The 25,795-nt window shown below is 42.0% G+C and overlaps 1 protein-coding gene across 1 annotated transcript in view; it reads right to left on the minus strand.

Annotated features, from left to right (window-relative positions):
• Positions 1-17,112, minus strand: part of blw (ATP synthase subunit alpha blw, mitochondrial) — a 28,010-nt gene extending 10,898 nt beyond the window's left edge. The window contains exons 1-7 of the mRNA XM_069819566.1: positions 16,897-17,112; positions 15,901-16,023; positions 12,324-12,437; positions 8,652-8,848; positions 8,146-8,289; positions 7,104-7,252; positions 4,250-4,419 (exon numbers count right to left, since the gene is read on the minus strand). Coding sequence (XP_069675667.1) covers positions 4,250-4,419; positions 7,104-7,252; positions 8,146-8,289; positions 8,652-8,848; positions 12,324-12,437; positions 15,901-16,023; positions 16,897-16,962 — 963 coding nt within the window. The 5' untranslated portion in view covers positions 16,963-17,112. The remainder of the gene's footprint in view (positions 1-4,249; positions 4,420-7,103; positions 7,253-8,145; positions 8,290-8,651; positions 8,849-12,323; positions 12,438-15,900; positions 16,024-16,896) is intronic.
• Between the last annotated feature and the right edge of the window lie 8,683 nt (positions 17,113-25,795).

Genomic DNA, 25,795 nt, shown 5'->3' on the forward strand with positions numbered 1-25,795 from the left:
ATGTAGTTTGTATCGTTTCAATATCAAATTAAACAAGTAAAGTGCTACCTCTTTTCATGGGAAGAAGAAATCTGTGCTACTGTTGCGTGGTTAAACTAACGAACTAATTAACTAAATGGATTTTAAGGAATCCGGGGACTCTTTACCGAACTAACATAATTCCTTCATCAGACTATCGTGGGCAAAGTTATCTCAATCCCCAGCATCACAACCCACCTCTCTCAAATCCTTCCCGCATCATAAAATCATCAACTCTCCATTTCCTGTAAGAGGTTATAAAAGTCTCCTGTCGAATTCTCGTCTGATTCGATGTATGAACCACCATACTTTACATCTATATTTCATTGATTTTAAATATCAAAATCCATATAATGAAGTCATTGTAGTTAGTAGAAACAAACTGAACAGCATCATAAGTCATTATTGTTTATGTGGAATAGGTTTCATTCCGTATCCTTGATTCCCACACACGTTTGTGTCTTCATGTTAACATTAAAACTGCATTGTGAATGATGCCTGACTTATGTTTGATTAATTTTCACTGTGAATGGGCCTCAACAGTTTGCTTATGACATGCAAGTTGGTAAATGAAAGATCTACAGCAAGCTGAAGATTAGTAAGATTGAATTTCACTCTATACACCTCACAGTTAATGGAGTTCAGCATTTTCAAATAATGCAGATAAAGTGTTACACAATCTTGTCTTGCATACAAGTACTTAAATTTTACAGTGTTTCTCTTCATCATAAATTGTAGAAGCTTTTACTTCAATATCTGTATCGATTCATTATTTGTCGCATCTAACAAAGGAAAGTTACAAACTCAAACACAATATAGGTAGGACTCCCTTGTACAAATATTTAAGAAACTTTTGACTGAAGTATCTCGCACACTTGTTCTGCTTCAATATGCCAATAAACTGTGACTCACTTTTGCAATGAAGAGTATATATAGGGTATTTCAAAAGTCAGTTCAAACATTAAACCGCTATAATATTGTAATATTTGAGGTAGGGAAAAAACAAAAACATCACAGTGTTGGGCAAACAACCAGGTTTACAAAACATTGGGAAGATGTCCGCCGTTCTCTTGTTCAACGTACAGCATTCTGTCTGCGACACCATGCACAGCATTTTGCAGATAATGTCTTGGAATATTGGCAATTTCTTGCGAGATGGCATCTTTCAGTTGCAGTAGGGTTGTTGGATGTGTCAGGAAAACTCATTCTTTAAGGTAGTCCCACAAACAAAAGTCGGCCGGATTGAAATCTGGAGATCGCGGAGGCCACATTGTTGGAAAGTTCTTACTGATAACACGATCGTCAAACATCTGCGTAATTAATTGTTTTGCAGGGATAAAGATGTGGGGTGGAGCACCATCTTGCATGAAGATTATGTTTTCCATATCGTGATTCCTCAGTCCAGGGATGACAAAGTTCTGTAACATGCTGTAGTAGCGCTCCCCATTTACTGTAACAGTGTGTCTTATTCCATTATTGTCCACACCTGTGGAGTAACAGCACATCTGGCCAGGAAACCGGGTGGCCCAGGTTCGATTCCCTGTTGGGGCAAGTTACCTGGTTGAGGTTTTTTCCGGTATTTTCCCTCAACCCAATATGAGCAAATGCTGGGTAACTTTCGGTGCTGGACCCCGGACTCATTTCACAGGCATTATCACCTTCATCTCATTCAGATGCTAAATAACCAAAGATGCTGATAAAGCGTCGTACAATAACCGACTAAAAAAATTAATAGTGCAGTTAACATGCATAATTGAGGTTAGTTTTCCGACCAAAGTCATCAGTAGGCACTTTCCAACAATGTGGCCTCCACGATGTCCAGATTTCAATCCGGCCGACTTTTGGTTGTGGGGTTACCTTGAAGAACGAGTTTTCCTGACACATCCAACAACCCTACTGCAACTGAAGGATGCTATCTCGCAAGAAATTGCCAATATTCCAAGACATTATCTGCAAAATGCTGTGCATGGTGTCGCAGACAGAATGCTGTACGTTGAACAAGAGAACAATGGACATCTTCCCAATGTTTTGTAAGCCCCGTTGTTTGCCCAACACTGTGATGTTTTTCCCCTATCTCAAATATTATAATACACTCAGGGACAAAAAAAATCGGACACTTTAATATTTTGCTGGTATTTTGCAAAATATTATCTTCTCATACAATATTATGGTAGCCATCTGTTGTTATGGAGACGTGTATACATTGTTGATTGTTTTTTGTTTCATAAACAAGCCATTACAAACAAATATTCCAATTTTGCTTTCGGAGTCTCAGCTATAACAATTTTGTCTCAACCATTTTGTGCTTCATTATCGTTATCATTCGTTATTTCTTTATTTTTACATTTTGTGAGTTTAAGTGGGGTTGTAACATTTGTCTGAAAACAAGATGCGTCCTGAAGATGAGGCTCGAGCTGTAGCCCTTTACGATGATAGACGCAGTGTACGTTACATTGCAAATGTTATGAATATGGCTAGAAGCACAACCCATGATGCCATAAAACGGTATAGAGAGACCCTAGAATATACCAGAAGACCAGGTTTGGGTCGTCCAAGAGCTACAAATCCAAATGAAGACAGGTATATGGTGTTGAGAGTTCTTAGGGAGTGCAACCTGCCAGCTACTAGTGTAGCCCAGCAATTTGTTAATATGCATGGACGCCCAATTTCGGCCAAAACAGTTAGGAGGAGGTTGAAAGCAAGTGGGCTGATATCAAGTAGACCTGCAACTGGTCCCAGACTTCTCAGGATGCATCGAGTTGAACGACTGCGTTTTGCAAATGATCACAGGGATTGGAGAAATGGACAGTGGAGCTGTGTTCTGTTCACCGATGAGTCCCGTTTCAATCTGTGCTCATCTGATGGACGTGAAAGAGTTTGGAGAAGGAGGGGAAAACGATTTTCACAGTGTTGCATTTCCGAAAATGTGCCGTATGGAGGTGGTGGAATGATGGTTTGGGCAGGAGTGTGTACGGATGCTCGTACAGAGTTGGTTTTTGTTGAAAATGGAAGACAAACAGCTTATAGGTATATAAATTAATGTTTGGCTGATCATGTTGTGCCATTTGGCCAATTTGTAGGCGATAATTTTGTTTTAATGCATGATAATGCACGGCCGCATATTGCCCAAGCGTTCGGAGATTATCTCCAAGAAGTGGGAATCCATGTTCTTCCATGGCCAGCAAGGAGTCCAGACATGAACCCAATTGAACACGTGTGGAACATGCTGGGACGGCGTGTTAAGAATAGACACCGAGACCAGAATCGTTACAAGAGTTGAGGCGAGCACTTGGCGAAGAATGGGAACTTATTCCTCAAGAAGACATTGCTAACCAAATTGAGAGCATGCCAAGACGTATGGATTCAGTTATTCAAGCCAGAGGGGGTAATACCCGTTACTAAAAAGAGTTTTTAATGTTTAAGGCACCATAATATGAAAAAACAGACCAAACGATGCCATAGTTATACGCCCTTTGTAATTTTTTGTAAATTTTCTCATCAGAGATTTCTATTTTTTTCAAATGTTGTCGTATAAGGTGCTAAATGGAACATTATTTTGTTTAAATGGGTTTTGTTTCATTTTGAAATAATTGGCAACAAAATACAAGCAAATATAGAAGTGTCCGGTTTTTTTTGTCCCTGAGTGTATTTAATAGCAATTTAATGTTTGAACTTTCTTTTGAAATACCCTATATATTTGTTGTTGAACACTGTATTGCTTATTGTAACTTGCAATTGATCCAAAGTTAGGACACTCCATTCCCTTGCCAGTTTCCTATCCAATATAGTGACTAAGAGATTTCTCCTTTACTTTATATACTGTTTTGTCAGGAAGTGAAATATTTAGAAACTCCATACAACGGGTAGCTCAGTTGGTAGAGCAGCTGGCTACGGACTGGAAGGTCCGGGGTTCGATCCCAGGTGGTAACAGGATTTTTTTCTCGTTGCCAAACTTTCAGAACGGCCCCGAGGTTCACTCAGCCTCCTATAAAATTGAGTACCGGGTCTTTCCCGGGGGTAAAAGGCGGTCAGAGCGTGGTGCCGACCACACCACCTCATTCTAGTGCCGAGGTCATGGAAAGCATGGGGCTCTACCTCCATGCCCCCTAAATGCCTTCATGGCATGTTACGGGGATACCTTTACCTTTTATACATATTTTGTAATGTTTTCTTGTTTCATGAATGCCTCATTTCTGACAAATGAATGCAATCACAGGCACCATGAACATACCTGTCGATAGGCAACAGCCTGCTTTGACAAGTCGTCGTAGATGATGAGTGCGTGTTTGCCATTATCTCTGAAGAACTCGCCCATAGCGCAGCCAGAGTACGGAGCCAAATACTGCAGGGGAGCAGCATCAGACGCAGTTGCAGACACAATGATGGTGTAGCCAATGGCACCTGTTAGCAGAATGATTATGGTGTTATAGTCTATGGTATATCTGTCTGTGTAATTAAGATAGTTTATTAGTACACTGCCAGTAATTTCTGAAATCCAGAGAAGGATGACACCCCTGCAATGTAACAAAAATACTGAATGCACTACTAATTCCTTTACATGTGAGGCTGCCTGTGAAACCCAGTTGAAGCCGGAAAATATCCATTTTCGGTTTTTTAGTGTACTGAAAGACAAGAAAATGCTGAATATTAAAAAAAATTCATGTTTCTAGGACAAAAATTACATATGTCATTGAATTCTGAAAACTTTACTTTTAAAATGGGCATTTTGAGAAAATTGCATTTAAAGTTGAACTTACAAAATTGTATTGTCAGACTCCAAAGCAGCTATTCTATCAATAGTCTCTAAACACACACCTTCATCTCAAACAGCACAAATAACTAAAATGCTCTCTCAATTAATATCACTCAATAAAAGAATTGTATTCCAATGGATACCATCCCATTGTGGAATCATGGGAAACGAGAATGCGGATGCTTTAGCAAAGAAGGGCAGCACTGCTACTTACAGACCTGTTACTAAATCTACGTATTACTCTGTAAAAAGATTTATTAAATCTACATACTTAGATTTCAACAAACAAAATTTGATAACACAATCCCAAGGGAAAAAATGGAACTCTCTGCATCAAAACCCACAGTTAATTCCCGTTTTACCACAAAAATCGTCTGTAGCTGCATTTAGATTGGCAACAGGCCATGATTGTTTGGCCAAACACCTGCATAGAATTGGAATATATCAGTCCCCTAACTGTCCATTGTGCAACTCAAACCAAGAAATGGATTCGGAACACCTCAAAATCTGTGCTTCAGTGGCTGACCATGATAATATCTTTGAAAAATATTGGTAAGAGGTCAAATGACTTTATTGTCAAACGCCTGGCATTAGAAAACAACAAAATTGGACAATAATACAACATGTTTCAACATGGTTGGCAGCCTTGGAGCTGTATTTATATGTACTTCATGACGTTATCTAATAGATGACAAAGATCTCAAAATCGATTTTTTTGTCCTGATTCACTTATTCTGCTCTATTGAAAAATTATGTCTGCCGACTTAATGGGGTTTTCCAGGCAGTCTCTCAACAGTTCCAAAATATACTATTAATGAAAATAAAAGTGCTACATCCGATTTCAATGAATTCCACTAAAATGGTAATTATGTACCCTATAAGCAGTATGAGCTAACATCCTAATACAAAATTTAGAATGCAAAGAAATGCTTGCATGTACTATTCTCCAGCACTAGTCTAGAAATGTGAACTTTCTCAAAGCTTGAAGGGAAGTTCTCCAGGTTCTTAGTGACAGCACTGACTTTCTATAATACTTATATATTTAGATTTAAGCATTCCAAGCTTTACAATTATAACTCACGTTTCTACAAATTACACAATTTGATACGCTGTGATGCAATACTTCACTCACCTGTGTCAGTAAGCCTCTTCACGATCTGAGCCACTGTGGACCTCTTCTGGCCGATAGCCACATAGATGCAGTACAGCTTCTTCTTCAATTTGATACGCTGTGATGTGATACTTCACTCACCTGTGTCAGTAAGCCTCTTCACGATCTGAGCCACTGTGGACCTCTTCTGGCCGATAGCCACATAGATGCAGTACAGCTTCTTCTTCAATTTGATATGCTGTGATGCGATACTTCACTCACCTGTGTCAGTAAGCCTCTTCACGATCTGAGCCACTGTGGACCTCTTCTGGCTGATAGCCACATAGATGCAGTACAGCTTCTTCTTCAATTTGATACGCTGTGATGTGATACTTCACTCACCTGTGTCAGTAAGCCTCTTCACGATCTGAGCCACTGTGGACCTCTTCTGGCCGATAGCCACATAGATGCAGTACAGCTTCTTCTTCAATTTGATACGCTGTGATGTGATACTTCACTCACCTGTGTCAGTAAGCCTCTTCACGATCTGAGCCACTGTGGACCTCTTCTGGCCGATAGCCACATAGATGCAGTACAGCTTCTTCTTCAATTTGATACGCTGTGATGTGATACTTCACTCACCTGTGTCAGTAAGCCTCTTCACGATCTGAGCCACTGTGGACCTCTTCTGGCCGATAGCCACATAGATGCAGTACAGCTTCTTCTTCAATTTGATACGCTGTGATGTGATACTTCACTCACCTGTGTCAGTAAGCCTCTTCACGATCTGAGCCACTGTGGACCTCTTCTGGCCGATAGCCACATAGATGCAGTACAGCTTCTTCTTCAATTTGATACGCTGTGATGTGATACTTCACTCACCTGTGTCAGTAAGCCTCTTCACGATCTGAGCCACTGTGGACCTCTTCTGGCCGATAGCCACATAGATGCAGTACAGCTTCTTCTTCAATTTGATACGCTGTGATGTGATACTTCACTCACCTGTGTCAGTAAGCCTCTTCACGATCTGAGCCACTGTGGACCTCTTCTGGCCGATAGCCACATAGATGCAGTACAGCTTCTTCTTCAATTTGATACGCTGTGATGTGATACTTCACTCACCTGTGTCAGTAAGCCTCTTCACGATCTGAGCCACTGTGGACCTCTTCTGGCCGATAGCCACATAGATGCAGTACAGCTTCTTCTTCAATTTGATACGCTGTGATGTGATACTTCACTCACCTGTGTCAGTAAGCCTCTTCACGATCTGAGCCACTGTGGACCTCTTCTGGCCGATAGCCACATAGATGCAGTACAGCTTCTTCTTCTCTTCATCACCATCATTGAAACGCTTCTGGTTGATGATTGTGTCGATGGCAAGGGCAGTTTTACTACAAGAAAACAAATGTGTGAAAGAAAGGCAATTTTTTCTATGATTCTTTGCAACTACATAACAAAACTTCATGAATGTCTCACATTCTCCAGCACTTCAAATGATGTGGGTCAATCCAGACACACAATGGCGTAACATCCAGTCTGAACAATCCTTGGTTTATAAAAACAGGAGCATCTGACGACCTCCCAGGAGTGTGGCTCATAAAAATTAATCTCGGGGGGGGGGGGGGGGGGGGGGGGGGGGGGGGGAAATTATATATATATATATATATATATGTGTGTGTGTTAACGCAATATTGTCTCCTCAACTATGAAGACTAAATTACTGTCACACTTCCGACACCAAACACAGTATTGAGCATTCAGACAGTAATCTACAAATATAACTAAGGAAAAGAAAAAAAGATAACTTGAACATTTCCGTCAACCAAAAGCAAAACTCCTGCGTATTTTTGGAGTTGGAAGTGGGACTTTTATTCCCATAATATCCCCACATGCAATCATCATCATTACCATAGCACGAGTTAAATTATTCACAGTGCAGCAAATGTGTAAGAAGGCAATCGTTTTTCAATAAAATAATTCTGAAAACAGGAGTGCTGAGCACAACAAGCCTCATGCTGCAGTACAAGACTTCAGGCATCTCACCTGCATGAAGACAGACATGCATGTACCCATGTTGAGATCTCCCCCCCCCCCACCCCTCCATATTAATGTCGACTGAATAGGTTTAAAGAATTCAAAATTACAGTGTATGTTCTCCTAGCCAATGATCAGCTCTAGTCATGTACGGTAGTGTAAGGAATGCACTTATTCATACCCAGTCTGCCTGTCGCCAATGATCAGCTCTAGTCACGTACGGTACTGTAAGGAATGCACTTATTCATACCCAGTCTGCCTGTCGCCAATGATCAGCTCTCGCTGTCCTCGGCCGATGGGCACCAGCGAGTCCACAGCCTTGATGCCGGTCTGCATGGGCTCCCTCACAGAGATGCGGGGAATGATGCCAGGTGCCTTCACACCCACTCGTGCCCTGTCAATGGAAGGACCCTCTTCATTTTCATTCTACAGTATATTACAATTTGAGGACTATTTTACAAAGAAATAAGAAATCTCTGTTCTCCTGACCCTCATTAAGAAAGTTTCGTCACCAAAAGTGTTCAGTTTTGCCAACTTACATGTCTAATAATGTATGTGATTAATTCTTTCAAATTCATCCATATACCTGTGCATATAAGATATGATGTGGAGATTTCAAATTTCGTAATTTTTTTTTTGCAATTTCTAAGTTCATTTTTGTCACCTTTTACTAAAACAGAATGGAGCGATTATTTTAACATTTCATAAGAAAATTATAGAAAAATTCAAATCAGTAAATGAATTTGTGTTTATTACCTCTTGGCTGATTTGAAAGGACCCTTTCCATCAATGGGATTACCCAGGGCATCCACAACGCGACCCAGAAGGTCTTCACCTACAGGAACGTCGACAATTGCTCCTGTTCGCTTCACAATATCGCCTTCCTTAATCAACTTGTCATTACCAAACACTACAACACCAACATTGTCAGGTTCCAAGTTCAGGGCCATACCCTGCAAAATAGAGCAAAACCATTAACTAAACACATCACAAAGAAACAACCTCCTTCCATACTGCGGTCCTCCTCTACATGTTTATGCATTCCTAACTTTCATCTTACTGGAAACACCGTATTTATTTGAAAGTATGATCCTATCGTAGATTCGCCCAATTTTCTAAAGCCAAAAATCTACTTTGCATCACATAGCAGTTCAAGGTAATGATCTGACAACGTTCCTTATATCTGAATTACAAAGTCAGCACCTCAATCCTCTCTCCTTATCTTTCGTCGTAATATACGTGGTAAATAATAATAATAATAATAATAATAATAATAATAATAATAATACACATTAAGTGCTGAAAATACCCTCCCTCAACTTCAATGCATAGCTAAACATGTCGTTCCATCCTATATAAAAGTCTGGTGAGGTCAAATCTGGTGATCTCATTGGCCAAAAGTTGCTGGAGATGTGAACGTCAAGGAAACCTTGGAATTTTGAATTATAGTTTGAATCCTAGTCGTTTCATGTTGGAATGCTGCATGTTGCAATGGCTTCACGAATACAATGCAATTACTCAAAATGCAAAAACAAGAATAACAATTTGATGTATGCTGGTAGATTTTCCTAGACATGTGCATTATTATTATTATTATTATTATTATTATTATTATTATTATTATAAATTACGTAAGTTGCTGGGCCAAATAGTGCTGAGGTACTTCTCTTAGTATTTCATTTTATATACCTTGCATATTCGAATCTGTGACTGGTTAGGCTTTTGTTATGCCTAGCTTATACGATCAACTGCATATCCACAAAAATCTCTTCGAAATTCATCGATTTTCACTTCCGAAATCATTAAACTACCTCAGCGCTAGCTTCACCCTATTATGTATGTTTACAGTTTTAGAGGCTTATGTCAAGTGACAAACACAGGACTGTCATTTCATATCACTTTATTTGGATAACCTAGAAAATGAAAGGGAAAAGCTGCAGTCAGCCACAGCAATGTATACTTAAACCACTTTACTACAAGCATGAAATGCTAATGATTTCTAGTACACCTAAATTCAACAAGTGTCACAAATGGCGCTCATAACTTATATTTTATTTCCTTCTCTTTGATTTCAGATGTAAGGCATGGTTAGAAGCAATGATTGGGAAGAACTATTGATCAGAGATTACTTATGAATGTTATATAACAATCTGCTGCAATGTTGTTAATTATAATGTGTTGAACTCAGGATCAAGAATTTTTTTCTAGAATAATTTCAAGGGCAAAATTGTTCCAGGGCAGTGTATCGAATCAGGGACCTTTGACTGAGTGTGTCAATGCTCTACTGATTGAGCTACCCAGGAACTCTACCAGACCCAGACTCAATTATTCGTACACGCACCCCCCCCCCCGTGGTGTGCACTCAGTGCAGGGTCTTTGACGTCTTGTCAACCTACTTGAGGCATGTGGACATAAAGGGAATAATTTGAAGGGTAGCTCAGTCGGTAGTGTGTTGCCACGCTCAGCCAAAGATCCCAGGTTCGATACCCAGCCCCAAAACAATTTTTCCCTTGAAATCATTCAAGCCAGCTTCACAGGAAGCTATACCTGAAAGCCAGATTTGTATACATTTTTTTTGTATTATAATAAAACAGCAGGAAATTAATTCTAATAAACATCTTTGTAAGTTTATGTATAAAAAAATATTCATTCATAGTGTTCTGCCCAAGGGCAGGTCTTTCACTGCAAACCCAGCATTCTCCAGTTTTTCTTATTTTCTGCCTTCCTCTTAGTCTCCGAATATGATTCATATATCTTAATGTCTATCATCTGATATCTTCTTCTCCCGTTCACCATTCCTTTCAGTGCATCCTTCAGAAGCCACTAAATAAATCGAATGCATTCTAACAACAATGGATTTAGTTATGTCTAATTAATTTGAAATTTCAGTCACTTCTCTTCCTTTACTTTTGGCATATCATGTTGCAAAAATACTGATGGTGTTGGCTCAAGATTTTTTCATATGAGAAAAAAGTTAAATTTCTAATAGGAATGCTTACATTACAAACAATGATGTAAATATTAATATAACTGGGAGGAATAGAGAAGGCTTTTGAAATTCGCGTTATTATTTTTTTCGTGCATGTGGCACTCCGTGGGTGGTTTTCAAAAGCTTCTTGACAGATTGCACTTAATCCGGCTTATAAATGGCTGTAGTGTGAACTGTATTTTCAGTGATGACTATTTTGCATCTTCAATGACAATGACTAGATTGCTATGGCACAGGAAACGACAATGAAAAAGCAGACAGCTGCAAGTTGCGAAACAGCTGTGCCATCTCGTGATACACTGTGTCCTGAAGGTCAAACTCCAAGATTTCCCACATCATTTCAAAGGAAAATGAAACCTTGCGATGTATGTTTAAACAAAAGAATAAAGAAAAGCACGAGTTGTATATGCATCACTCTGTAGTATTTATTACATTTCATAATAAAATAATTATTGAATTACTCCTTTTCGAGTTTCTTTAACACTGTCGTCCATTTAATACTACTCATTTTTAGATCACGCATTTTCGGCAATAAGTAAGATACGAAGAGGGTCTTGTACTTTAACAGATATTTTTACGGCATGACTTGCTATCTGTTCCCTACCACACCTTATACTCATGAAATGCCATGCAAGATTCAAAATTACTCCGTGTTCATTTCTTTCATTCAGGTTACCTGCTTCTCCTCACTGGTAAAACAACACTCACTCACTCACACTAATGTGCATTGGCTAAGAAAATTATTTTGGACAAAGAAATTAAATCATAAACAAGGATTTAAAGTTGTTCTCTGCATTTGCTAATGATCAATTCTGTTCCAGGCAACTCGTGAGAGTCATTACATTTACAGACTACAAAATGATTCCGAATTTAGATCTTGGAATTACATTTTTTACTTCATTTTGGAAAGGTTGTCAGCTTGAGAGATGATTCTCCATTATATGTAATGCTTCCTGCCCATTTTTCCCTTTACACAGCTAAGGACATGTAACATTACATCCATACATAACTTATGTATCTCTTGCCTGAGAACATGGAACTTAATTTTCCCTCATTCTGCATCTGTCTCATTAACTCAAACCGAAAGCGTGTTACAGGTAGACGTGGCAGTTCTTATGAATATTGTAAAGACATAATGGAAAACTAAGACAGGGGAAAGGAAGAATAAGAAGAAAAATATATTTCTTCGTTACCAGAGGGTGTATTTTAAAGTTACACTTTTGTTGCTAGTGTCCCACGCACTCCTGTTAGTGGGTCTGGTGAGGAAGTACAGTGCAGAGCTTGGAAGCAGCAGGTTTCAGATGCTCCGTATTTTTCATAAATTATGAGGCAACAAAATTGTCGCTCCACACTTGGATGTCAACCATAATAGATTCTAATCTCAAATTAGACTGTTACAAAACCTCCAAGTAAATCCCAAGAAGCAATACTTCACATACTTTCAGCCCTGAAGAGAACTCCACCATCTCATCTGCCTGGATGTTCTTCAGTCCATACACACGAGCAATACCATCACCAATACTCAGCACACGTCCAGTTTCTTCCAGGTCAGCCTGTGAAGCACAATCAATGGCACTTCATTATTTAAATAACACAAAAACAATTATATCATTCTTGTATTATTCACTGTAAAATGTGATATCCAGAGAACTGAACTAGCCTAACCTACCCTTGATCACAGATGGCCTGCTCAACACGACACAATGTAACATGTCTGCTGTAAGTCTGTGAGATTGCGGTTTTGCTTATGTTTCATTTCTTGAACAGAATTATCTACTTGTCCCCTCCTCAAGTATTTAATACAGAATAACATCACATAACAATAATGATCCATACTGTGTGAGAATGTAAACAAGCCACAGCCTGCGTGTCAACCACATGATGTAAAACGTGATTTTTCACTCACTGGTGAAGCAGTGACAGCTCATTTTTCATCACGGTGATTTTAACCAGTGATCCAGTGATTAGAGGCGATTTTCAGTTGCCAGTGACGACGAAGAGAGACCAGCGCTATCAACGAGCTAGAACGGTCTTGGATCAGCTGATAACTGGTAAAGCAGTGACCTAGTGAGTGGGGGCGATTGGGTGTGATTACTCACTACGAAGTGCGAGCTGCAAGCAATCAACTGTTCTGAATTATTGGAGAATGTGATCATGACTGTAGATGTATTTGTGTTAAAATAATGAAAAAAATAAGATATTATGGGTGTATTGACATTGCAGAGAAAAAACAACTCAGAAAAAATATAATATTATGATGAAATCAGACACATTAGTTGATATTATCTACGGAATTTAAAAATAAAAATATGTAACTTAAATACCGGTATTATGTAATTTTCATTTATCAGCATATACAATAAAGGTGGTAAGTGATAAGTGTGGTTGAACAAAGTGATATTTGTAGGCCTGCATTGTTACATTAACCTTAATAATCCTAGACTCACCCTTCATTTTATTCACATGTTCCACAGTTATTTAGTATGGTTAAACTACTACGATACAGGTAAATATTAGTGGTAATTCTCCAGGAAAGCTACATCCAAGAAGGTAAAATTTTCTTTAGCTTAATTGGCTTCTGTATATACAGTAGAACCTCTATTATCCGTGGTAATGAAAGCGGTGGAGTGAACGGTTAATCGAAAAAATCGGATAATCTGTAACATACAAGGTTTTCATAAATTAAGTGCATAGATTAATACAGTTTCATAATTTCCTCCGTGGTCTTCTGTTTTAACAATCTAGATAACAGATCAGACGTTCACTAATTTAAGTCTGACTTTCAACGACAAAACTCCTTATGACGGTTGCCTGTAAAAAGATAGGAATAGCAGCCCTACAGGTCTCAGGTTGTAGATTTACATACTTTATACAATTTATATATAATTTTTCTTTAAATCGTGCACAGTTGTAACTCCTATTTCGTATTCTGATGCGAGATGAACCACAGTTTCTCTCTTTCCAAACCATTCAATTACTCGTACTTTTTTCGTAGTACAACACGTTTTCTTTTGACACCTGTAGAAAACATTTTGTATAGAAGTTAGACAGTACGGCCCCTTTAAGAGTAGACCATACTGTATAAGGGTAAAGGTTTGTAAAGAAAACACTCTGTAGAAAAAATTCGTACTAATATAATGTGCATACAGTACTTCATATTTTTTCTACATAAAAAAAAAGAGCGAGCGAGAAAGTCAGTCAGATAATCCATCAATCGGTTAATAGGGTGACGGATAATAGAGGGTCTACTGTAATGATAAACATGTGGCTTTAGTTTGCAGGTACAAATACTTTCAAAATAAAAATCTTTTGATGCTTGCCAGTATATTCCAATGCACTGTTGTAGCCTCTCTTCTTTTGGTTATTTAATGACACTGTATCAAATACTTGGCTATTCAGTGTCTGATGAAATGGTATTTGACGAGATGAGGCCGAGGATTCGTCATAGGTTACCTGACATTCGCCTTACGGTTGAAAAAACCTGGGAAAATACCAAACCATGTAATCAGCCCAAGCAAGCATACGTGCTACCGCCTGAGCTACACCAGTGGCCGCCTTCTTCTTACTAAGCCTAATTAATTTTTACTTGAATGAAAAAAAAAAATCCGACTTTTTAATTGCTCTTCTGTAATTCCATCACACTAATTAATGAACTGGTTGAGGCACCATTTCCTTTTTAAAGCCCCGCTAATTACCAACATAACATGCGAGAGGGCTACAACGGTACATTAGAATATAGCTACACTATAGCTATGGAACGATTTTTATGTTGAAAGTGTTTGAGGCTGCAAATTAAAACCACTGTTTATCATTATATTCTTCTCACAGAAGTCATAATTTGGTAGTTCTTCAAAAAACGTACTCTAAAAAAAGGCACAGTTTTTATAACCACTTCAGGAGTTTAAAAATTATCAAAACTTTAAAATCTTCAAAGTCTCCTGGACCAGATAAAATTAGTAACCTAGTCCTTAAAAATATACCAAAGAAAGTTATGCCATATCACTCAGCACTCAAATTTCAATATTTTCCATCATTACAATCTTAAAAAGAACAAAAATCCATGTAATGTCAAGCAGTTAAAAAATTGCTCAACAGGTGGCAGAAGACCACAAGGTAAGACATTGAGCTATATATTGAAATCACTGATACATTACAGTTGTTTATGGTGCAGTGAGTAAATCACCGCTGGATCACTGTTTCACTGGTTAACGAACAGTTCACTCACTGCAGTGAAAGTGATATTTTAATCACCAGTGAAAAATCGCTGCTAGTGATTTTTCCTTCCATCTCTGGTACAGAGTATATGACCTTGCACTACAGTTTACATTCTCCAGCTATCCACTGCACGGAGCATACATCAATAACATGTAGTTGATATTTATAGCCTGTGGAATATTTAAGCAATAATGTAATCCAACGATAAGTAAGTAACACAATGTTGTGGTGTACTTGGAACATAAGTGCTAAATCTGACCGTAGCAATCGTGTTGCATTGTGTTTTACTTGCACCGACATGTATTTCCGTAAATAATCCGATTTAAACGTTAGGTCAGATGAGGGCATATCTAAGTGACATGAGGCAAAGGAATGCAAAAGGTTCGAGTGGGTTAGATGAGAGGATAGCTAAGTGACAGGAGGCTGAGAGTTGCGACAAGGTTGTCACAGATGTCGGTAACTTTCCCTGAAACACACCTTTTCCCCCCCTTTATTTCCTTTTGATAACCTACTTTAAGATCTTACTACATCTGCATTCTTTTTGGTGCATTCAAAACACCGCCATTGTACTGCATAAACCTTGCACTTGAATAATGGAGTGAATTATTTAAGAACATCAGTCACGAATTTTACTACCACCATTTCGATTGTCTTTTGTTTAACACGGCTTGGTGCGGCCCAGTGACTAGTGGCCAGCAAGCAATGACATCTACCAACATTGGTCCACCGTGTGTATTATCCAGTTGTGGGCGCGCTTTCATACTTAACATTCTGTGGTGGTAAAGTCGAACTCATACATACCTTAGGAGCAGCTCCTAAAATCCTGTCTTCCAATATGGAAGAAATTTCTGCTGCCCTTTGGCTGCACGAGACATGCAGCTTGCGGTTGGCTACTTGTGCTGCAGGCCATGTCAGGTTAACTACCTATAATTGAAATTTCAAATATAGGATAAATTTCAGAACACGGATTCTTTCCTTTCCCTCTTACTTCAAAATTCCAACCTTTTGCACACAAAATAAATTATTGGCACTGAAAAATGACTTTCCGTAACCATGATGATGCGCATTTTACAAACGCAGACAAATCTGCTCTTTTTAGTATTTTAAGATTGTCAGTGAGGAATCCGTATACTGAAATTTTTCCAGGCACTGGTATTCAGTGCCAATAATTTATTTTGTGTGCACAAGGTTGAAGAGGGAAAGGAAGGAATCCATGTTCTGAAATTTATCCTATTTAAAATATAACTTAAAATTACTTCATAAAAGCAAGCATTTCGAATGTTTTCAGAATATTTAAAATATAACTTAAAATTACCGGTACTTCACAAACGCAAGCATTTCGAATGTGTTCACAATATTTAAAATATAACTTAAAATTACTTCATAAAAGCAAGCATTTCGAATGTTTTCACAATATTTAAAATATAACTTAAAATTACTTCATAAAAGCAAGCAATTCGAATGTTTTCACAATAGTCATATCGCTTACAACAAACTCCAGGCCTACTCCTCCTAAATTGTACATGAAGGACAAACAAGGTTGACTATGCAATCAGAAGACTAAATGTTATAGAAATTACGAATAAAGGAACAAAGAGGACCTAAATATTGTGTACTTACGCGTCAGTAAGATTTCAACAATTTAACTGCAATCAATAAAAAGTGGAATGTAAATTATGGTCTGGGGCTCACCCATGGGTAACTAAATTTCCTTAACTCATGTGATTGAATGTAATAATAACGATCCATTTTGAATGTATTACTATAAGCAATAATTACTATTCTTTCATTATATACCTGTGAGGCAGAGCTAGGCAAATGTCTTGCCACTGAAGTAGCCAAACGCAACGAGAGCAAAGCCATTTCTCTGACTCTGTCCTCAAATAAAAGATGGAGGAGAACAGACGATACAATATTACCCAAGAACCTCAGCTCACAAACTCTCCAACGCAAACAGTGAAGTCACGTAAGTAATTACGTATATATATTGTATTCTGGCTTATACATATATTTTGAAGTATTATATTACTAAATTGATATCACTGTATTGTATCATTGCCACAAAGCTTTTGTGCCAGACATTATCGTACGATACTCAGGTGACTTAACGTCTGAGGTGAAGATTATACAGAAACCGGAAATACTGTACAGATGGCAAGCCGGGAAATATGGTTTTGAATAAACAATCTATTTTATCTGAAGCAGTTATTTTCGATTGTAATCAATTAATAACGTTTAGTAATAAAGAATAAATACGCACAAATGTGCGTAGTTATTGTTCGCAACACCGTCCAGACAATATAAGGTCATCTAATTGAGCATGGTCTTTCACTGGAAACTCAGATTTCTCCAATCTTTCCTATTTTCTGCCTTCCTCTTTGTCTCCACATATGACCCATATATCTTAATGTCGTCTATCATCTGATATCTTCTTCTGCCCTTAACTCTTCTTCCGTTCACCATTCCTTCCCGTGCACTTCAGTAGGCAGTTTTCTTTTCAGCCAGTGACCCAACCAATTCCTTTTCCTCTCCCTGATTAGTTTCAGCATCATTCTTTCTTCACCCACTCTTTCCAACACAGCTTCATTTCTTATTCTGTCTGTCCACTTTACATGTTCCATTCTTCTCCATATCCACATTTCAAATGCTTTTATTCACTTCACTTCGTCGTAATGTCTATGTTTCTGCCCCCATACAATGCCACACTCCATACAAAGCAATTCACTAGTCTCTTCCTTAGTTCTTTTTCCAGAGGTCCGCAGAAGATCCTCCTTTTGACTTCCTGGCAGCAGCCTGGTACTGCTTATAGTACACCCTAAGTATTTGAAGCTGTCCACTTGCTCTACTGCCTCATTTGAGTTCGCAAGTTTATCTTCTGTATTTTTCTTCCTATGACCACGATCTTCGTCTTATTTGCATTTATCTTCAGCCCATAACTTACTGTTCACAACTTCATTTAGCTCCAGTAGCATATCCCTTAGTATCATCTCCTCTTCTGCTAACAATGCCATATCATCAGCATATCTTATGCATTTTATTCTTCTTCCTCCTACTAACACTCTTCCCATATTCTGAAAACAGTTCTTTACTGAATTCTCCAAGCAGATATTGAACAAGGTAGATGATAAAGGACATCTTTGACATACTCCTCTCCCAATTTCACTTCCTTCTAACATTTCTTCTCCTATCTTGACTTTGACTCGCTTCATATAAAGATTGCTGAACAGTCTACTCTCTTTCCAATCCACACCACTAGACAAAATAAGGTCACCTAATTGACTAATTTATAAATTGAAAGCACGGGTGGAAATTTCCAACTTGCGGGAATCACCAAATAAATATATATATATATATATATATATATATATATATATTGTGATTCTTATTAGTTACAACAATGAGATTTATTCGTCACAACAGTAATTCCTTTCTACAATTCACCTTAAACGCTCTCGTCAACAATTGGATCCTCACTCAACACAGTATTCGTTATAGCACTCCACCGACGACAATGATAATTTACTTGGACTATTACGCACAACAATGACTGTTAATCTTAACTAATATTTACAAAGCACTATTTACAAATCAGAACTACCAGTTCTCAGTTCACAGTTCTTCTATCTCAGTCACTCGAGTTCACAGTATCTCGAACCACAGACCTTCAGAGACAGTTCACTGTACTCGAACTCGGGTCCCTCCAACTGCGGTCCACTGCACTCGAACTCAGGTCCCTCCAACTGCGGTCCACTGCACTCGAACTCAGGCCTTCGGATGCTGACGCAGATGCGGACGCACACTCGAGTCGAACTCTGGCTTGCTTGCTCTGGCTTACTCACTGACGGAATAACTGAAAACTCTGAAGACTCGTTCGCTGGCGACTGCTCTTTTATAGCAAAATCATAGTTGCGAGAACCTTCTACAGGTGTGTAGAGAATTATCTCATATCTCTACATCGACAGACGTCTGGAATAATCGGGAAGGTCGTTCCACATCCACTGCGTAGCAGCTGCGCGCGCAGACTCGTCGCGTGACGTAATACACCCTCTCTCCCTTCTCTCCACCGCGCGACGTCATTCAATGTTCCGTGGAGCCCGTGCGATCTGCTTTCTTGCGGGACGCTGGTCGTGAGTTCGATTCTCACGTCGCTGTCACATTGCCCCCTCCTTAGGGCTGCTCGTCCCGGGCAGTCCCTTGGTAGGCTGCTAATCGGTCCAGATGCACCACCATCATCTTCCCTCGAGGTTGTCGCTGGATCCGGTACACCACGTCGTTGATCCGGGTCACCACGCGGTATGGTCCATCCCAGGCACGCTGCAGCTTTGGTGATTTCCCTTTGGTCCTGGTAGGTCGATACAGCCACACCAGGTCGCCCTCCTGGAATCCTGCAGAGTTGGCCAATCTGTCGTAGCGCACCTTCATCCTGTCGCTGGCCATCTTGAGGTGCTCTCTGGCCAGTTGGTGAACTCCATTCAACTTCTCGGTGAGTTCTGCCACATAGTCAGTTGCTGGCTGGTCGGCGCTGGGTGGCGTGCCAAACAGCAGATCACAGGGCAGGCGCAGCTCTCTCCCGAAGACCATGTTTGCCGGTGTCATCCCTGTTGTATCGTGGACCGAAGCTCTGTAGGCCAAGAGGAACAGTGGGACTCTGGCATCCCAGTCCCGTTGATGGTTGGACACCACCTTCCGCAGATGCTCTTCCAAGGTTTTGATGTAGCGTTCCACCATACCATCGGACTGTGGGTGGAGGGGAGTGGTCCTGGTTTTATGCACCCCCAGACGCGCGAACAATTCTCCCATCAGGTTGGATTCGAAGTTGCGCCCCTGATCGCTATGCAATTCCCGGGGCACCCCGAATCGGCAGATGAAGTTGTCAAGCAGCGCGTCGGCCACCGTCGAAGCCTCTTGGTTAGGAATCGCGTACACCTCTGGCCATTTTGTGAAGTAATCCATGGCTACTAACAGGTAGCGGTTCCCGCGATCCGTGACCGGGAACGGTCCAGCAACGTCGATGGCGATCCTCTCAAAAGGAGCTCCCACGTTGTACTGCTGCATGGCTCCCCTGCTGCGGGTCCTTGGTCCGCGACTGGCTGCACAGGTGTCGCATCTTCGGCACCATTGTTCCGTGTCGGTTCTCTGATGCAACCAATAGAACCTCTGCCTTAACTTGTCCAGCGTCCTGTTGGCTCCCAGGTGGCCTCCAGTCACTCCAGCATGAGTCTCCTCCAGCACTTCCTTCACCTTGCTCCTGGGCAGGACAAGTTGTTCTATGTGGGTCCTTCCATCGGCCGACTCCCAAATCCTCTTCAGGATACCGTCCTTGACAGTGAAGGATTCCCACTGGGCCCAGTAGCTCTTGTAAGTGGTGCTACGGTTGGCGATATCGGCCCATACTGGTCTCTGGCCGGACTCCACATCACGTAGTAGCTGTCCAATGTTTGGGTCCTCCAGCTGCTCCCTCCTTATGGCGGCGTTATCCCATCCTGGGCTCGGCTGGGCGGCAATTGCTCGGACTGCGTGGGCGCCATCCCGCTCTTCTACTTTCAGGCAGTGTTTACAGCCATCCGGGCACGGGCGTCGTGATAAGGCATCAGCGTTGGAATGTTTCTTCCCTTGTCGGTGTTCGGAGGTGAAGTTGTACTCCTGCAGTCGTTGAACCCAACGGGCGGTCTGCCCCTCCAGATTCTTGAAGCCCAATAGCCAGGTGAGTGCAGAATGATCTGTCCTCAGATGGAACTCCTGGCCATACAAATATTTGTGGAAGTGCTTCAGGGCTTCCACAATGGCAAGAAGTTCTCTACGCGTCACACAGTAGTTTCTCTCAGCCTTGGATAGTGTTCGGCTGAAGTAGGCAATCACCCTCTCTTGCCCGTCCTGTTCCTGAGAGAGTACTCCGCCGATGCCTACGTTGCTAGCGTCCGTGTCGAGCGTGAACTTCCTTCCAGGGATGGGATATCCCAGTACAGGAGCAGTGCAGAGCGCCTCTTTCAGCGACTGGAAGGATGACTCCGCCTCGTCTGTCCACTGGAATTGTCGTTTCTCCTCGGTCAGCTGGGTTAGAGGCTTAGCGATGTTGGCGTACCCAGCTACGAACCTTCTGTAATAAGTGCAGAGGCCGAGAAAGCGGCGCAGCTCCTGCTTGTCCCTCGGTCTCGGCCATCCTCTGACGGCTTGTAGCTTCTCCGGGTCCGTGGCCACTCCGTTGGTCCCTACTACGTGTCCCAAGTAGTTGACCTTCTTCTGGAATAGATGACATTTCTTCGGGTTCAACTTCAGTCTGGCTTGTCGCAGTCTCTCGAACACTTTCCTCAGGTTCAACAGCTGTTCGCCGAAAGTCTTGCCCACCACGATGACGTCATCAAGGTACAGCAAACAGGTGTCGTATGTCAGGCCTCTCATTACGGACTCCATTAGTCTCTGGAATGTAGCCGGGGCGTTGCAGAGGCCGAACGGCATAACGGTGAACTGCCATAGTCCTTGGCCTGTAGAGAATGCCGTTTTCTCCTTATCCTCCGGATGTAGCGCCACCTGCCAATATCCTGACTTGAGATCCAACGTCGAGAACCACTCTGCTCCGGCCAGGGTGTCCAAGGTGTCGTCAATTCGTGGGAGGGGAAAGCAGTCTTTCCTGGTGACGTCATTCAGTCTTCTGTAGTCCACGCAGAAACGCAGGTCCCCATTCTTCTTCTTCACCAGCACTACAGGTGATGACCAAGGGCTGTCGGATTCCTCGATGACCCCTCTTGCTTTCATGCCCTCCAGTTGGCTGTCAATCTCCCTCTGTTTAGCTAGAGGGACGCGTCGAGGAGGTTGTCTGATTGGGCGAGCATTTCCGGTGTCAATGCGGTGCTGAACTTTCTCCGTTCTCCCGTAGTCGTTTTCAGACAGACTGAACACGTCCTGAAACTCTGTCAGTAGATCGTGGACTTGTCTTCTTTCTCTTTTGCTTAAATTCGCCGGCAAATCTCGAGCCAGCTCTTTCAGTGATGGGTCTAGATCTGGACGTGGTCGGTGACACTCCTCGTTTTCTGCCAGCGACGTCACAGACACCACCGGCTCGACGTTACCTAGTACAGTTCCACTAGGCACCTCCTTGTCCCGATTGGTGACATTCAGGACCCTCACCGGTACCACCTTCTGATTCGGGAGTAGGGATCTGGCCACATAAACCCCATCTATCGGAGTTGTTTGCGAATCGAGGAGCAGGTTTCTCTTAGGTTGTCCGTCCAGTCTTGCCGTCACCACCATCTCGCAGCCTGCTGGGATTGTCACTTGATTCTCCAAGGTGAGTCTGCCGGCCATGGGTTGGTCTTCGACGTCCCTCAGGAACACTTCATCCTGACCAAAACGGAGGATACGGCGCCGGACGTCCACCGTTGCATCGAAGATCCGCATGGCGTCGAGTCCCAGGATGACGTCTTCAGTGATGTTGGCGACGAACACCCACATCTCCAGTCTCCTCTTTCCCAAGGTCAAGTCCAGGAAAACCTCTTTTTGGATGGGCAGGTTCTCGCCTGAGGCAGTACGTAGCTCATACCGGCGCAGCGGCGTCCTCCCAGGTAGTCCACGCACGACTTCCGGTCTGGCGATAGTGAGCGACGCCCCGGTGTCTACCAGTACTCTGCATGGGCGGCCTCTTATCCATCCGTCAGCAATCAGCCCATCGTCACATCTTCTGTTAACCGTCTTCAAGATCAGCCGAGGGGATGGTGATGACGGCGCCGACGTGCCCCTCGTCGCATCGGCCCCTTTTAGTTTTCCTGTTTGTGACCAGATCGGTCACAGTCCCTCCTCAGGTGTCCAGGCTCGCCGCAGGACCAGCAGGTGGGCACTCCTCGTCTTCGTCGCTCGGGTGATTTCGGTTGACGTTCCTCGACGTCGGCCGCCGCGACGCTCCTAATCCGGTGCGATGCCGAGACGTTCGCCGTCAACTTGGCTGCCTCCATCCTGAGGGCCGCCGCCAGAGCTGCATTGATGGTGCGATGCTCTGCCAAGAGTAGCTGTTGCTTTATTTCCGGGTCTCGAACTCCGCTGCCGAAGGTGTAGGCCGCCTCTCCAGCGATGAAGTCAGTAGGTAGGCCCCTGAGCGCCTTATGGGCCAGTTGTTCCACCGCCATCGCGAATTCTTGCAGGGACTCGCCTGACTGTTGGACCCTCGTTTTTAGTTGGGTCCTAAATGCTGCAGCAAGTTGATGGTCACCATAACGTCCCTCCAGGGCCGCCATTATCTCAGCGGCTGTCCCATCTTCTGGAACGCTGTGAAGAATCTCCGACGCCTGTCCTTGAAGCGCGGTCAGCAACTGTGTAGTCTTCTCCGCTGGGGTCCAGCCATTATGTGCTGCGGTGGCCTCGAACTGGCGACGGAATATCGCCCAAGACGTCGTACCGTCGAACTTCGGCGTCTTGACGTTGTAATGTCTGGCTGAAGGCGATGATTCCGCAGGGCCACTATATGGAGTCCTCAACTCTGTGGCCGTTTCTTGCATGGCACGTCGAACCTCCTCGGCAACTATCTGCTTCTGTTCTCTAGCCTGGCGATCCACCAACGCGAGGATGTGCTTGTTTTCTTCAGCATGTCGGTCCATCAACGTGAGTATGTGCTTGTTTTCCTCGGCGTGTTTTTCCATCACCTCACTCGTCTTGTCCAGCAACTCGCTCGTCTGCCCTTGACGACGCTCGAGATCGCGGATTTTGCCGTCGAAATGGTCTACCTCCTGTCTCAATTCGGTTACTGTCTCGTTTATAGTTGTAAAATTCTTGTTTAGGTTGTCAAGGTCGGCTTTGAGTTCGTCTTTCACGATGGCGACAATTCCATCTACGTGGGCTGAAACGCTTTCAATTTGCGTAGTGACGTCATCTTTCACTCCGCTTATGTCACTTTTCATCTCCGTTTTCACATCACTTATGTCGTTCTTAACCTCACTGATGTGCCTGTTCATGTCGTTCATGTTATCTTTTACTTCACTGATATCGTTCTTCATTTCTGCTTTTACTGCACTTATGTCGTTTTTCATTTCAGCTTTCATTTCCGCGATGGCTTGCAGGATTTGCTGTAGGTTCTCCATTGTCGATAATATCCCGGTTCTGACACCAGTGTGATTCTTATTAGTTACAACAATGAGATTTATTCGTCACAACAGTAATTCCTTTCTACAATTCACCTTAAACGCTCTCGTCAACAATTGGATCCTCACTCAACACAGTATTCGTTATAGCACTCCACCGACGACAATGATAATTTACTTGGACTATTACGCACAACAATGACTGTTAATCTTAACTAATATTTACAAAGCACTATTTACAAATCAGAACTACCAGTTCTCAGTTCACAGTTCTTCTATCTCAGTCACTCGAGTTCACAGTATCTCGAACCACAGACCTTCAGAGACAGTTCACTGTACTCGAACTCGGGTCCCTCCAACTGCGGTCCACTGCACTCGAACTCAGGTCCCTCCAACTGCGGTCCACTGCACTCGAACTCAGGCCTTCGGATGCTGACGCAGATGCGGACGCACACTCGAGTCGAACTCTGGCTTGCTTGCTCTGGCTTACTCACTGACGGAATAACTGAAAACTCTGAAGACTCGTTCGCTGGCGACTGCTCTTTTATAGCAAAATCATAGTTGCGAGAACCTTCTACAGGTGTGTAGAGAATTATCTCATATCTCTACATCGACAGACGTCTGGAATAATCGGGAAGGTCGTTCCACATCCACTGCGTAGCAGCTGCGCGCGCAGACTCGTCGCGTGACGTAATACACCCTCTCTCCCTTCTCTCCACCGCGCGACGTCATTCAATGTTCCGTGGAGCCCGTGCGATCTGCTTTCTTGCGGGACGCTGGTCGTGAGTTCGATTCTCACGTCGCTGTCACAATATATATATATATATATATATATATATAATATTTAAGGCACTATACTTCAGCAGAAATTTCGTAAAAGACAAGTACGGTATTTTCCCTGGACCAAAAATACAATACAAATGGAGTAATCACCTGCACTTCCTACGCACTGCTTTCTTCATATTTCGCATTTTATGCAATGGCGAAGCTCTCTATGTTGAAGTAGGACAACACTATTGTTCTGGCTTGCTTTCAGCCATGATATCATATCGAACAGTGGACCTCGAGGTCCTTATGGTGGTACTGCTACAGCTATTAAATCAACTTTATATCATCGACATATATCTACCCTTAACTTTACAAATCTTGAAGCTACATTCATAGAAATTCCAATAAACAACCTGAACTTGCAATTAGGTGCTATTCATTACTCACCTAATTTGAAATTTCTAGACAAAGATCTAGATTTGCTTCATGGAATGTCAAAAAAACTACATACATGCTGGTGGCTTTAATTGTAAAAATCCAAAATGGAACTGAAGAATAATTGCTCCGAGCAGAAAACAACTTGAAGCACGTGCTTACCTACATAAATACAACATACACAGCCAACTCGCTTTCCATACATAATCTGCCTATGCCCGATTTATTGGAGACTGCCCTCACACCTCTATCATATTGAATCAGTTTCTGCTCTGTCATCAAATTACGTCCCAGTCTTTCTAATTCTAAATCACATTTCAGCACAAGAAGAATAGTCGATTGGAAGTTCTTCAAGGAACCTCATAAACTCTTTTGTGCCAAGCAATGTAATTATTAAATCAAAAGATGACTTAGTTGAAGCTGTAGAA

Source organism: Periplaneta americana, chromosome 2 (assembly GCF_040183065.1).
Source record: "Periplaneta americana isolate PAMFEO1 chromosome 2, P.americana_PAMFEO1_priV1, whole genome shotgun sequence".
In the NCBI taxonomy this organism is placed as follows: Eukaryota; Metazoa; Arthropoda; class Insecta; order Blattodea; family Blattidae; genus Periplaneta; species Periplaneta americana.